At 43.2% G+C, this 12,188-nt stretch overlaps 1 protein-coding gene across 10 annotated transcripts in view; it reads left to right on the plus strand.

Annotated features, from left to right (window-relative positions):
* ASAP2 (ArfGAP with SH3 domain, ankyrin repeat and PH domain 2) overlaps positions 1–12,188 on the plus strand; it is a 173,440-nt gene that overhangs the window by 105,149 nt on the left and 56,103 nt on the right. For 6 of the 10 annotated variants that reach the window (XR_005372048.1, XR_005372047.1, XM_038560732.1 and 3 more), the window contains exons 7-10: positions 1,240–1,325; positions 8,092–8,167; positions 8,459–8,545; positions 9,402–9,410. Coding sequence is in view for 8 of the 10 variants with exons in the window: in XM_038560732.1 (XP_038416660.1) it covers positions 1,240–1,325; positions 8,092–8,167; positions 8,459–8,545; positions 9,402–9,410 (258 nt within the window). In the remaining 2 variants the exon portion in view is untranslated. The remainder of the gene's footprint in view (positions 1–1,239; positions 1,326–8,091; positions 8,168–8,458; positions 8,546–9,401; positions 9,411–12,188) is intronic. The other 4 variants (XM_038560740.1, XM_038560736.1, XM_038560738.1 and 1 more) reach the window with 1 other exon arrangement.

The following is a 12,188-nucleotide window of genomic DNA, read 5'->3' on the forward strand; positions in this document are numbered from 1 at the left end:
TTTTGTGTGTGGCTGAACCATACTTTAATTTTCCATTCATTACATTTGGGTTGCCATTTGTTACTTTTACAAACAAGTCTGCACTGAACCTTGTTATCTATTCATCTTTGTAAATGTCTATGATTATCTTCTTAGAATAAGTTCCTGTAAGAAGAATTTCTATGTCAAAAGGTCCACACATTGCGAAGCATCTTATTAACAGCTTAACCATTTGACACGCTGCCAAGCATCTTATTCAGTTAACAGTAAATAAATATCAGACTGAAAGAAGAAAACATAAAGGTGCTTGGTATAGGAAAAGGAGATTTTGTACTTGATTGTCTCAGAGCAGTGCGCTCGCTCGCTCTCTCTCTCTCTCTCTCTGGCTGGACTGTGGCTTGAACATGAACTTACTTCCCAGGTTATTGCTGAGTAGTGGGCGTGGTCAGCAGGGGTCGCTGCTCTTTCGGAGGCACCCAGTCTCGGAGAGGACATGTTGTCAGAGTTCTTTTTGTTGTATCCTGACCGTGGAAGGGATAGAGAATTTATGGAGTCTTTGTTCTGCAAACCTTTAGCAAAGAACAAATGTATTTTCTGATGCTGGTTTTGTGGATTCCCTGGGACTTCCGGATATTTTAGTGGCCATTCCTGAATTCTCCAAGTTAAAAATGGCTTTCATTCATTTCAACTCAAAATTTGGTTTTGATAGCAATCACATTTTTTTTTCGGTGCCGGCGTTAGAGACATGGTGATGAGAGTCTCCACTCCTAGACACTGGTAGTTAGTGTGGCAGACAATGAGCTGCCCGAGAAGGGACATAGGACGGAAGGCTGCAGATAGAAAGAGCCCATTCCCTCTCAACATCCACATTCTTTGTGTAGCTCATAGAAGATTTCCTCTAGCAGGTTAAGATACAGTGTCTTACTACTAAGAGTTGTGTTTCAAGATAAATATTTAACTACCTGGACATCAAATAATTCACGTAGCACCAGACTGAGAGAAATGTTTAGTTCTGGCATTCAGAAAGTACTAGGCATCTGCCAGGAGCTCTACCCCCAGAGAAGTGGAGAAACACTAATGGAGAGACTATTCTAGCAATGCACCAATGAGAGGTGAGTCTGTCTATGCAGCCAGAGAGGATGTTTCTTTAGTTTCTTTCTTATCTTTAATTAATGGTTGGTGTTAGATTTATCTTACATAGTGGAGAAGGCAGTCTGTCCTGTTCTGCATATGACACACCATCTTGTGTTTTCTTAACAGTATCTGCTGAAGGTCAATGAAATTAAAATTAAGAAGGGAGTGGATTTGCTGCAGAATCTGATCAAATACTTTCATGCTCAGTGCAAGTAAGTTCTTTCTCTTTGCTCTGATGTTATTTCAGCTGTTTCTCTCTTTATGGCCACTTCCGATAGATGCGTAGTATCGTATCGAGGAAAATAAACATTCCTTTAAATGTAAAGGGCGTGAGGTACAGGCAGACACAGTGACATGGGTGAACCTCAGAAACATGTTAAGTGAAAGAAGCCAGACACAAAAGACCACATTCTGTATGATTTTATTTACTTGAAAGATCAGAAATAAGCAGATCTACAGTTTAGTGATTGCCAGGGCTTAGGGGGACTGGGGAGTGACTGCTAATTGGGGTAATGAAAATGTTCTAAAATAAGACAGTGCTTATGATTGCACAATGTTGTGAATATAATAAAACCCCTGAATTGTACACATTATAAGGGCATATTTTGTGGTTTAAGAGTCTTTTTCAATAAACAATAAAAATAAACAATATAAAAATCTAGAGTAATTCTCAGATGTATTTTTTTTACCCTTTTTGCAGAATGACAAACAAGATTGATCTAATACACGATTCACAGATATTTTTTGTTTGCAAGAAATTAGATGGGGAGTGGAGGGGCAGCCCAGGTGGTTCAGCGGTTTAGGGCACCTTCAGCCCAGGGCCTGAACCTGGAGACCCGGGATCAAGTCCCAACGTTGGGCTCCCTGCATGGAGCCTGCTTCTCCCTCTGCCTGTCTCTGTCTCTATCTCTCACTGTCTCTCTGTCTCTGTCTCTCTCTGTGTCTCTCTCTGTCATAAATAAATAAAATCTTAAAAAGAAATTAGATGGGGTTAGTGCAGTATATTAAATTAAGGAAATACTTTCATATACCTATATTCTTAAAGATTTTATTTATTTGAGAGAGAGAAGAGAGAGTGAGAGAGCCCAAGTGGGGGTAGCAGAGGGAGAAGCAAGCTCCCCACTGAGCAGGGAGCCCAACTTGGGGCTTGATCCCAGGATGCTTGGATCATGACCTGAGCCAAAGGTAGATGCCCAACTGACTGAGCCACCCAGGTGCCTTAATGTATTATTTATCCTAGAAAGCAGTTGACAGCACTGAGCTAAGAAGGCTGAATCTGGTAGAGAAGGAAAAGCTTCTGTGTTTGGGGCTGCCTCATACTCAGCTTGGCCTTCACTCGAGCCCTTCACAGCCTGGCCCTTGTCATGCCACACTTACTTTCTTGCTTCTGCCATCCCCCCACTTCTGCCCGACCCGCAATCCTCACATACACTGGCCCCTAGCTCGTTCCTCACTTGCTGGGCATGTGCCATGTGTCTGGCACTGTCCTAGATGCTGGGGATAAAAGAACGTACATCACAGACATAGTTCCTGCTTGAATCAAGTAGGCAAGTAGGCTTACGCAGTGGGTTTCTGATTGCACGTCTGAAACATGTTCAGAGGTGTTGGCATCTAACAAAGAACAGACTAGAAGGACCCGATTTAGATTAAGATTGAGAGCAGACACAGGATTTTTTTTTTTTTTTTCCTGTTCCTTGCTGTATTCTCCAGCCACCAGACACGGTACCTAGCACAACACATGGTACATATTCAAATACTTCTTGAACTAACTGCATGCCTCTTTGAGGAGACCTGTATTCTGAGATCTGAGTATCTAGCAGATGAGGAAGAGGGGAAGAACATTCCAGGCAAAGTCAAGATCTTGAGGCAGGAAAAAGCCCAGTGTGACATAAGCATAATGAGTGAGGGGGAGGTTAGTGTGACATGAAACAGGATGGAAAAACCTAGAGACATGGACGGCCTTAGGAGTCTTAGGAAAGGTTTTAGATTTTATTCTAAGTGTATTAGAAAGCTCTCAGAAATTTTAAGGAAGGGATTCACTCAGCAAATAGTGCCTGGTCTATAGTAGGAGCTCAGTATTTGCTCATGAACCTTCAGTTCTGATGGGGTGGATAAATAGTAAACACGTAAGAAAACCTCTAACAGTTTTTAGGGAGTGGGCATGGTTATGAACAGGGAAAGGGGAGAGAGAGAGCAGTGTTGATGGGAAACATCTGGGAAGGCTTCTCAGTTCCATTCCTGTGTTAACAAAGGGACAAGCAAGAATGGGTATGGGCATCCTGGCACAGTCCACGGATGGTGATGTCTTGGCCTAGACTGGTGACAAAGCCAGCAGAGGGTGTGACGATGTGAGAACTCTTTGGAGGTTGAGTTGCCACACCTGCCTCTTGCTTTTTGCCCAGCAGGCTATGCCCCATGCTGATGTGTCTTTGTACGTACTGCTCCCTTTCCTAGAATGTCCCACTGCTCCCTTGTTGCCTTCCCCTAGCTTATGGTCACCCTAAGACCTACCTACTGCTACTTTGAAGTCGCCTGGTCTTCCCCTGATAGAATTATACTTCTATTACACTTCTTTTCCTTCTGAGGGTATCATTATACTCTCTATCTCTAGGATGGTATCTTTCATGCTGTGTCATGTCTCTCACCAAACTGTATATTCTTTAAGGAAAGGGGCCATGACATTTATTTGTTTAATCTATGGTGCACGGTGCTTTAACCTGGCACAAAGTTACAGCGGTGAATTGCACTGTTGAACTTTGCCCAGCTTTGGAACTCTTAATACAGCATCGGTGACAGTGCATCTCTGAAGCATCTCAGGTCAAGCAGCAGAGGAAGCTATGCTGTGTGATTCATCCTAGGTTAAAAGAGGAGCTCCAAGCTTGGGAAAAGAGTCTTGGAGGATGGACAAAGACCCTTAATGTGTAGAATTTCCAAGATGAAATCTTTTATAGAGACTCAAAATCCTAACTTTGTGATTAACATACAAATTACTTCTTCAGCATTTGTCCTCATAACCTTATGTGAGGCAGATTAGGAAGTGGGTCGCTTCCTTGCTAATATTTTATTTTTAAGAAGCTATTCTGGGATTTCCTTTTTTCTCTTTATTTTGCCCAAACTGATCCGTTGGGTAGCAACAGACCACTTGTGGAAAAGTGAACTAGTTGGCCTTTTATGGGCATGAGCTCAGTAACCTTTAAAAACGATGAATCTTCTATTACTTCCTCTGTGTGTGTGTGTGTGTGTGTGTGTGTGTGCGCGTGTGCTCGTGCACGCACGCACTCTGCATGTTCTTCAAATCATCTGCACAGCTTTGACTTTTTTAATTCATATTTTGGAGCATAAAATGCAGAGCAGAAGTGACTCGGCCATTGGACGGAGGACCACGTGGCCATATGTTGTTTGTTCTAGGAGTGCCCTTATGTTCCCCAGTTAGCATTCCCAGTCTCCCATCCTTAGCCCAGAAAAGCACTGTGCCCTGATGGGCAGAGGCAGCCAGCTCAGGCAGCACATATCCCCACATGCTGCTGTTCTCTGCAGGTGTAGACTAGACTCTGGGAGCCATGTTTGAGTGTTCACTCTTAGAACTGCTTAGATATGTATTATTTTGCTTTTGATTCATTTTTGCTCTTCACTTTCAGTGTCCTTGAAGAGTATTTCATGTTTCTCTGTTTTTATTTCATTTAAAGAAAGAATTTGCATCTCTGCTTAGTTCCTGGAATATCCTAAAAATTTGTCTTAAATTAGCCTTTGCTGCTGAAGGTTGAGACTCTTATTCTCTAATGGAGTCTAGAACTAGGCCAGTCTCTAAAACAATAATGAAACAAACAAAAGCATCCCTGTTCTAAAAGATGATGATGGGGATCCCTGGGTGGCACAACGGTTTGGCGCCTGCCTTTGGCCCAGGGCGCGATCCTGGAGACCCGGGATCGAATCCCACGTCGGGCTCCCTGCATGGAGCCTGCTGCTCCCTCTGCCTGTGTCTCTGCCTCTCTCTCTCTCTCTGTGTGACTATCATAAATAAATAAAAATTAAAAGATGATGATGAATGTTGAATTGACTTGTTCTTTGAGCTGGTACCTACTGAGAACCACGATGACCACCTGTTACCTGATGTACTTGGGATACAGTGTTGAGTGAGACACCAGGGCCAGGGTGCAGAGGGCAGGTGGGTCTTGGGCCATGAGAATGGGGTGTTCTCATAAAGCCTGTGACCAGAGGGAGAGGCCACGCTGCGTGGGTGGGAACTTGAAGACTGAATCTCAGTGAGTGCATTTTAAAGACTTGAGAGTTTAATCAGGCTGGGTAGAAAACATTTAATTAAAAAATTGATATTTAGTAATATTGACAGTAAACATTGTTTGAAGTTTGGGAAAGTGTTAATTGTTCAACCTAAGAAAAATGTGCCAGGGTTTGTATTTAGAAATGTCACAGTGAGGGCACCTGGGTGGCTCAGTTGGTTAAGTGTCTGCCTTCAGCTCAGGTCATGATCTCCCTGTCAGGAATCTAGCCCTGCATCAGGCTTCTTGTTTAATGAGGAGTCTGCTTCTCTCTCTCTCTCTCTTTCTCTCTCTCTCTCATTCTCTCTCTCTCTCTCTCTCTCTCATTCCCTCCCTCCCTCCCTCTTTCCCTCCCTCTCTCCCTCCCTCTCTTCCCACCTTCTGCCCCTCCCTACCCCTAAAAAAAAAGATGGTACAGAAAGATAAGGAATTTGACAATCAGAGGGAGGAGGTGTTTTAGGTAGATGGTCAGAATCAGCTAGGTGATTACAAAGATAAAAACCAAATCTTAAACCCAAATAAATCTGTATCATTATTCCAAGCGCACTGCCCAGTGTCATGCTGAAGGTGTTTCTTGTCACCAATGAGAACTCTCTGAGAACTTGTCTCTGCTACAGGCTCTCTTCACCATGGCGCTTGCTGGGCATAGAAGCTCTTAGAGCTGAGCACCGGGTCCCTAAGAGTAGGAGCCATTTCCATACCAGTCTCCTGCAATACTTTTCCTACTCCTTCCCCTGGTGTCCCGCCCCCACCTATTCCCACCCCTAAAGGGGTCCCTTTCCTACCTATTTCACAAAACTTTGAAGTAATTAAGGAAATAGTTCTATATAGAAAAAATGTAACTGAAGCAAATCATGAGAACCAGATAAGTTCCTGACAAGAGGGGAGAAGCTCAGTTTTTCATTCCTGTGTGTGTGCCTCCAAATTTCCTTCTCAGTTGAAAGAAGTACCTGCTGTGTGTTGGCCATTGTGCGAAGAGTGGAAAGCCCAGAAATGCATAAGATACGGCCTTTCTTCCCTGACGGTGGACACAGACCCCTGGAGAAGTCATTATAACACTCTGACACGGTTGCCATGTCAGAAATTTATTCCATGTTCAGAAAAAGTGTTAGGTAAAATGTAGGAATGAGACTATAAAATAAAGAATTATGCGTGGATCTAAAAATTAAGGTTAGAACATTCTCATAGCGCAGCTTCTGTGATTCCTGCTGCCTGGCTGGTAATGGTTCATAACCCACATCCTGTGTGTGTATTTCCTTCTTCCTTCCTCCTTGGAATTTCTGTATTAAATATCATGCTGCATTGCTTTTACAGCCCCTTCTGTTCATTACATACTTCATGTAGGAAAGTCCCACAGGACCGTTGCTGAGTTTAAAAGTTGATTAACATCACCTCACAGGAGCACATGTGAGACCCAGATCACATTTTGAAGATCATCTCCTTCCAGGAACCTGGCTTAAGTTGGAGACTCTTTCCTTCATTAATTTATTTTTTCACTCACCAAATACTGTGTGCTTGAAATGTGCCAGGCTTTGTGGATACCGTGTCCTTATCCTCTTAGAACTTTGGATCTAAGGGAGGGTGGGTATAGTTTAAATAATCACACTAATGACTACATAATGGCAGTTGTGCTAAGAGTTTTGAAACAAGAGACAGGGTGCTCTGAGAGAATATAGCAAGAAGACTTCTTTTAAAGTAAGGGATCCTGGAAGCCTCACAAACAAAGTGATATTTAACTTAAAACTTGAAGAGTGGATGGGAATAATCCAGGCAAAACAGAAGATATCTGCAGGGAGAACTCTAGAAAGCAGAAGCCCTATGTACAAAGGACCTGAGGCAGAAAGGATCTGATGGCTGTTGACGGAAGGCTGGTGGTAGCTCTGGAATCTAGTGAATGAAAGGGGTAAATGGTGCTACTTAAAGCTTGGAAACAGAGACAGTAGCCAAATCTCACAGGCATTACAGGCCTTGTTACATTTTGAACTCTGCCCTGAGCATATGAGGGAAGCGTTTTTCTTCTTTCTTCTCAAGAGTTATACAGCATGCTTCAGAGGCAGTGCTGAGCATCAGCCCGCTGGTGCTGCAGAAAAACTTGTCTAGCTTCTCTTCTATTTCCTGCATCACACAAACGCCTTCCCAAGCATTGAGTTCTGGGCCTTCAAAAAACAAAGTTTCCTTTTGATATCTGATCCCAAGTTCTCCAGCCACATTTCCCTGTTCTGCAGATGTGGCACAACCATTCACCTGCATCAAACTGGCTTCGTTTTTTTCTTCTTCTCTTTTCCACCCAGCTATTGACTATCCAGGCAGATTTTTTGGTGTCTTGTTCTTATTTGCACCCCATTCTTTCTGACCTCAGGCTTTTTCATTCCTGAAACAGAGCCTTCACTGCCCTCTGTCAGCAGGGGCCTGTTTCCCATTATACACTGAAAATTTAGGGCTCCTTTCATATGGGTTGAGAGCAATATTATAAATACTTAGGTTTATTGCAGTTCCTTTTCTGTCACTTCTTGGCGGGTTTTCAGTGTCATTTCATTTCTTTGTTTGCCTGATATTTTAAAGTTTGGTTCACACAGTCCTTTCCCCTGGGAATGATGTAATGATTTCACTCACTTTCCTTTAAAAGAAGTAGCTTCTCCGTCTAATAAAATCGTTTCCTCTTTTATGAAAACACTGTCTCTGTCTCTTTTTTTCCTCTTAGCTTTTTCCAGGATGGACTGAAGGCGGTTGAGAGCCTCAAGCCTTCCATTGAGACGCTTTCAACAGACCTTCACACAGTAAGCAGCTTCCCTTCCATATGAGTGTCGAAATGGTTTTTATGCAACAAACACTCTGATTTAAACATTGCTTTATGTATGATGTATGATCCTGTGTTTGCATGCTGTGCCCCCCAGAAGCCAACAGCCTCGTGAAGGATGGAGTTCCTGTTCCCATCCTCTGTCATGACCAGGGGAGGGGTGACCCTTGGGGGAGGCAGTGGGCACGTTTATGTAGCAATGCCCTGTGCACTCTGGCACCTTGCCGTACCCCAGCTGTGCTGCTCTCTGCTTTGTTCTGTTTTTTGAAAGATAAAGCAGGCCCAGGATGAAGAGAGAAGGCAGTTGATACAGCTTCGAGATATTTTGAAATCAGCATTGCAAGTTGAACAGAAAGAGGTGAGAGAATTTAATTTTGATAGATTGTTTTTTTATATACCCGTGTCTCCAAGGTTTTGGGACAGAAGAATGGGACGTGCAGGTTTTCGGGATACCACAGTTCACTCACTCTGGGACTGTATCAGCCAGCACCAACCATTTGGTTTGCTCTTTCAGTTTGGTTTTGAAAAACCATCTTTTGAGATATGTTTATTTCATGGGGGGAAGCATTTACTGGAGCCCCAGCCTTCATGGCAGTCTATAAACCCTTTTTCTGCTCTGTGGTTGTAGATGAGCAGCTCTTAACATCTCTATTACGTAGATACTGGGTATTTATGCCATTAATTTTTCTACCTGGAACTTTGTGGTTTCCATGGCCCAGTATACGAGGACTCTGCCCATTTGGGCTTCAGCAGGTACAGACAGGGTGGCCACCCACGCCCGCCAGGCCTGACATCGTGCTCTGTAAAACATGGGGAGCTATGCTTTCTTACAGCTGCATTTCGATGAGCAGGAAACCTTCATTTCTCTGGCATCATCTTTCCTATAATCCCCTTGCTGCATGCTAACATAGAGTGACAATTCATGTCTTGGAGTCTTCTTAAAAATATATTAAAAAGTAAAACTTTAAGTAATTCTATGACCTGTTTACTATAGTGTGGATACTAACATGTGAAATTTAACCTAATCCCCTTCCTTGTGCATAAAAGAATGTATCTAAATGTGTAACTAGTAGATTTTAGATAAGTAACTGTTAAACTACTTAGCAGAGCATCGCGTTCACTGTCTGCAGTTTGGTATGCTCTATTTTAAGTTCTTGTACTATAACTGAATATTGTTGTTTCTCTCCCAAATGCATTTACCTTTGTGACCGAAGTCTAGGAGAGTAAGTAGTTCAGTATTTCAATAAATTGGAGAGTTCTGCATGCTTTCTTCATGAACTTCAATTAGTTTCTTCCATGCATACATTAATGGTTAAGTGGCATTTTTAATTTTAACTCTTTCTCTAGGTTTTATTAAAGGGTAAAGAATTTGAATTCACAAGTATCACTGAAATGGCACATTTCCAAGTGTACAGTTTATACTCTTGCTGTCGTCCCTTTGTGGAAGCAGAGCGGCTTACCCCCTCCCTCCCCTTCTGCTACCTAGCTGAATTCTCCACGTCCTTCTTGACCATGGCCAGCCCTGCCTCTGGAGACCACCTTTACTCACTCCAGCCCCAGGGTTTTCAGTTCCTGCTATTTCAGTCATGACATACTCCTGATGGGTATTGGCTGTGTCTTCAAGTGCACAGATGTTTTTTCTCCAGCTAGACCTTGAGCAGCTTGAGGCTGCTCTCCTGCCTTCTGTGCCTTGTCAGCCATCACATTGTAGTCCCATATTGCTCATTTACTAGGCTCTTGGTAAACGTGGGTCAGCTAAGTGAGAGATTGGCAGGTTGAAGTTATATGGGAGTGTTCAAAATTACCCACGGGGTGATGGCTTCCTCCCAGTCTAGAGAATATATATCCTGACACTTTGATGTTCCCAAACATGGACTATAAGCAGAAAAGTAAAAAGGAGAAAAAGAACTTAGAGTATGAAGGAAATAATGGCTGAAGTATAACTAGAAGACAGGGTTCTAGGTGTAGGAGCCCCGATGCCATCAAGGCAGCTGGCTCTGGGAGCAGTTGAGAGCCACTCTTGCCTGGAAAGGACTGTCACACCCATGAAGCAAAGCTCAGGTTTACAGTAAAGGAGAGCAGATGCTGGAGCTGAGTGGCCCTCTGGGTGCAGTGCAAAGGCCATGTTTACTTTGGCTATGCAGAATTAGGAGGTTTGGGAAAACTGGCTGTTGTCAGCTGGTTCTTTATAGTTTTGCAGAAAAGTATGACAAATCTACCAGCACAGACCAGTCTTTATGGTTTGTTATGTTTGTGTTTTTTTGTTGACCAGCCCAACTGCCCACGACTACACAAAGGGATCATAAGAACCTTCTTTACTGCTCCTCTTTGGATTTCTGCCCAAAGATCTAACTCCTCAGTCTCTTGATGTGATTGTGTCGTTCTGGATGTTATATTACACTCTTCATTGCTTTTTGGTGATGGTACTTATAGATTGGATGGTCTGTGAACACAGCTGCCAGTAAGAAGCAAATGTGTTTAAGTGGAATTTTACATATTATTAAATAATTTTTATGATTGGGGTTCCATCTCTTTCAGTTACAGTGAGAATTGAACATTGGGCACTCTCATTGTTTAGCTCTCATTCCCTTTTTTTGGATTCTCTCTATGACTTAGAAAACCAAAGGTGCTAATAGTTTCTATTTAACGTTTATAAAAATTCTTACTACATCATTTCAGTTCAAAAAAATTAGGTAACATGCCCCAGAGAAACTGTATTACTGGTTGGTAGGAGCCACTCTCCTATTTCTTTCCTGTAAATCCCATCAGCCCATCGGTCTAAGTGAAGAATGTAGCTCTTGCATATGGCGGCTTTGGGCTGCTTCTCTTTGTCACCCTATGGCCACATTTTAGAAAGGAGACTATGCTGCTACGATCCCAGTGCCCCCACACCTCACAATCACCAGCCTTTGTATTCTTTGATATCTCTGCTGTCTGTGAAGAAGATTCTACTGTTTGATTTTTCTACTTTTATTATGAAATTTGCAGTCTCATAGAAGAATTAAAAAATAGTTCAGGGAACACCTCTGTATGCATCATAGTTTTAACATCTGGGAAAGATCCCTTCAACAAAGTTAAAGCCCTTTAGTACTGCTCATTTTGTGTGAGCCTTCTGCTTCCCCACCCCATGTACATCCCATCTCATCCCATTGCAGTGCTGGCAGATTCTCTGCCAAAACCTCATTGTTGGCATGTGGGTTCTCTGCCATTTGCTGTTGAGAACCCAGACTCGTGCCTCCAGGGGGAGGACTCCGCGTCTGGGAGCTGGGGTTGGTAGGCCTGAGCGCTGAAACCACAATGATTTTCCCATTATGGGCATCTCAAGTGTGGTCTCTCTTCACATCAGCTTTATACTCCCCTCTTTTCTTTTCTTTCTTTTTTTAGGTTTTATTTATTTATTTGAGAGAGACACAGCACAAGAGGGGGAAAAGACAGAGAAGATAGGCAGACTCCCCACTGAGCAGGGGCATGCAGTGCGAGGCTCCATCCCTGACTCCATCCGAGGACCCTGAGATCAGGACCTGAGCTGAAGTCAGATGTTTAATTGACTGAGCCACCCAGGGCCCCAGTGATCCCCACTTTTCACATGTCCCTATCTGGTAGGAATGTGTTGCAATAATATGTGCTGTCCAGAGAACAGAGGTCCATGGCAGCTGTAATTCTCTTCCAACTCTGGCTTTCCTGGTCTAGGCTTGCATATCTTCCTATGCCTGAATCTGACCTTAATCACAACCCTCTGGCCAGGTATTCACTTCCTTGCTTCTCCTGCAAAGCTCCCAGAGGCCTGACACTGGCCTTCAGTTTGCCCTTCATGGAAGACTTCTTTATTGAGTCACACATTCAACTCCCATTTTCTTCTCTTTTCTTTTTTTTTTATTTAAAGATTTTATTTATGGGGCGCCTGGGTGATTCAGTGGTTGAGCATGTCCCTTTGGCTCAGGGCATGATCCCGGGATCCTGGGATCGAACCCTGCATCGGGCTCCTCACGGGGAGCCTACTT

This window comes from Canis lupus, chromosome 17 (assembly GCF_011100685.1).
Source record: "Canis lupus familiaris isolate Mischka breed German Shepherd chromosome 17, alternate assembly UU_Cfam_GSD_1.0, whole genome shotgun sequence".
Classification (NCBI taxonomy): Eukaryota; Metazoa; Chordata; class Mammalia; order Carnivora; family Canidae; genus Canis; species Canis lupus.